This window comes from Rhinopithecus bieti, unplaced genomic scaffold (assembly GCF_001698545.2).
Source record: "Rhinopithecus bieti isolate Rb0 unplaced genomic scaffold, ASM169854v2 scaffold_35936, whole genome shotgun sequence".
Taxonomy (NCBI): domain Eukaryota; kingdom Metazoa; phylum Chordata; class Mammalia; order Primates; family Cercopithecidae; genus Rhinopithecus; species Rhinopithecus bieti.
In genome coordinates this window covers 6,147-8,053 of record NW_016814980.1, presented here as the reverse complement: position 1 = coordinate 8,053, position 1,907 = coordinate 6,147, and the positions used below count along the sequence as shown (strand labels likewise).

Genomic DNA, 1,907 nt, shown 5'->3' with positions numbered 1-1,907 from the left:
TCCAGAGGCTGAGAAGGAAGAGGCTCAGACTTGGGGGGTCCAGGAAGCAGAGACTGGAGTTGGGAGTGCTCTCAAATATGAGGCTTTAAGGGCCCCAGTCACTCAGCCAAGAGTTTTAGGATCCCAGGAAGCAAAAGCAGAGATTTCAGGAGTACAAGGGTCAGAGAGTCGAGTTCTGAGAGTCCAGGAGGAAGAGGCTGGGGTTTGGAGGATGTCAGAGGGAAAATCTGGGGCTTGGGGGGCCCAGGAAGCAGGGATGAAGGTTTTAGAGTCTCCAGAGAACGAATCTGGTACTTGTAAGGCCCAGGAAGCGGAGGCTGGGGTCTTGGGAAATAAGAAGGGGAAAGAAGCTGAGGGAAGCCTCGCAGAGGCCAGCCCGCCTGAAGCACAGGTGGCCAGTGGGGCAGGGGCTGGGGCGCCCAGGGCCTCTTCCCCAGAGAAGGCTGAAGAGGACAGGAGGCTGCTGGGCAGCCAGGTAGGGATGGGGCCGCCGAGGGCCCAGTCTGCTGCTTCCCACTAACCTGGGGCTGAGCGAACGGCGGCTCTGCATGGACCCACCTGGTGGAATGGGATCGGGTGGGGTGCGGGGCTCGGCTTGAAGGAGCCCCTCATCCCTTCCTCTCTCAGGAGGCCCTAGTTCTCCTACCCCATCTTCCCTGGGCCGCATGGAGCTGGACACCTCTCAGCTGATTTTCTGGGCTGACCTTGAGGTCTGGCTGCTGGTGACCTCTGATCTTGTCTGGGGCCACTGACCTTTTAGGTGACCTTGGCAGATAACCCTGCATCTGGAAACCCTTTTACCTCGCCCCAAGGCTCTGGCCAGTGGTCTGTGGTGACCCCTGTAAGCTCAGAGATGGGGCTGTTTTGTGCCAGGCATGAGCTTCCCCAAGAGGCAGAGGGCACAGATCCCATTTATACATTCCCTAAGCCCACCCCTGTGTCCCCAGGCAACACCTGCCATGGTCAGCTCCAGCCAGTCCCTGCTGGAGTGGTGCCAGGCAGTCACCGCTGGCTACCGTGGCGTCCGCATCACCAACTTCACCACATCCTGGCGCAATGGCTTGGCCTTCTGTGCCATCCTGCACCGATTCTACCCAGATAAGATGTGAGCTGCCAGAGGGGTAGGAATGGATGGGGGAGTCATCAGGGAGGGCAATGTGGACCCAGTCTCTGACCAGCACTCTCTCTGCAGTGATTATGCTTCCCTAGACCCACTCAACATCAAGCAGAACAACAAGCAGGTGAGATGGGATGGGGGACTGCCTGGAGGGAAGGAGGGTCTAGAGAGCCAGGCTTTCAGTCTCACATTTGGATAAGATAGGCTGCTGGGCCCAGCAATGGCTTCTGGAAGTTCTGCCACTTTTTACCCCTTTCGTCATTAAATTGTTTGTTTTCCTTATTTTGTTTGTTTGTTTTAAAGCGTTTTTCCTCCCTTAGATGGTTTTTCCAAAACCACCCTTTGGTAACGGGGTGGACCGTGTGCCGTTGCTAAGCAACGCGAGGGCTGGCCCTGTTGCTGGATTTCCCTTGTTAGGAGGGGGCGGTGTTGCTAGGCAAAGCCTGGGGTGCCAATCCCGGGGACCCCCTCCGCGGGTCGGCACCGTAGCGTTGCCGGGTGGCGCGGGCCACCGCCGCCGCTGACCCCGAGTGCACCCTTCCCCCAGGCCTTCGATGGCTTCGCGGCTCTGGGCGTGTCGCGGCTGCTGGAGCCAGCGGACATGGTGCTGCTGTCGGTGCCCGACAAGCTCATCGTCATGACGTACCTGTGCCAGATCCGCGCCTTCTGCACCGGGCAGGAGCTGCAGCTGGTACAGCTGGAGGGCGGCGGCGGCGCCGGCACGTACCGCGTGGGCAGCGCCCAGTCCAGCCCGCCCGACGACCTGGACGCCGGAGGCCTGGCGCAGCGG

General features: G+C 60.0%; 1 protein-coding gene across 1 annotated transcript in view; it reads left to right on the top strand.

The window, feature by feature from the left end:
• The first annotated feature begins 754 nt into the window (after positions 1–754).
• The window catches only part of LOC108515741 (EH domain-binding protein 1-like protein 1), a 6,825-nt gene continuing 5,672 nt past the window's right edge, over positions 755–1,907 (top strand). Inside the window, exons 1-3 of the mRNA XM_017852865.1 lie at positions 755–1,105; positions 1,193–1,241; positions 1,665–1,903. Of these exons, the coding sequence (XP_017708354.1) occupies positions 876–1,105; positions 1,193–1,241; positions 1,665–1,903 (518 nt within the window). The 5' untranslated portion in view covers positions 755–875. The remainder of the gene's footprint in view (positions 1,106–1,192; positions 1,242–1,664; positions 1,904–1,907) is intronic.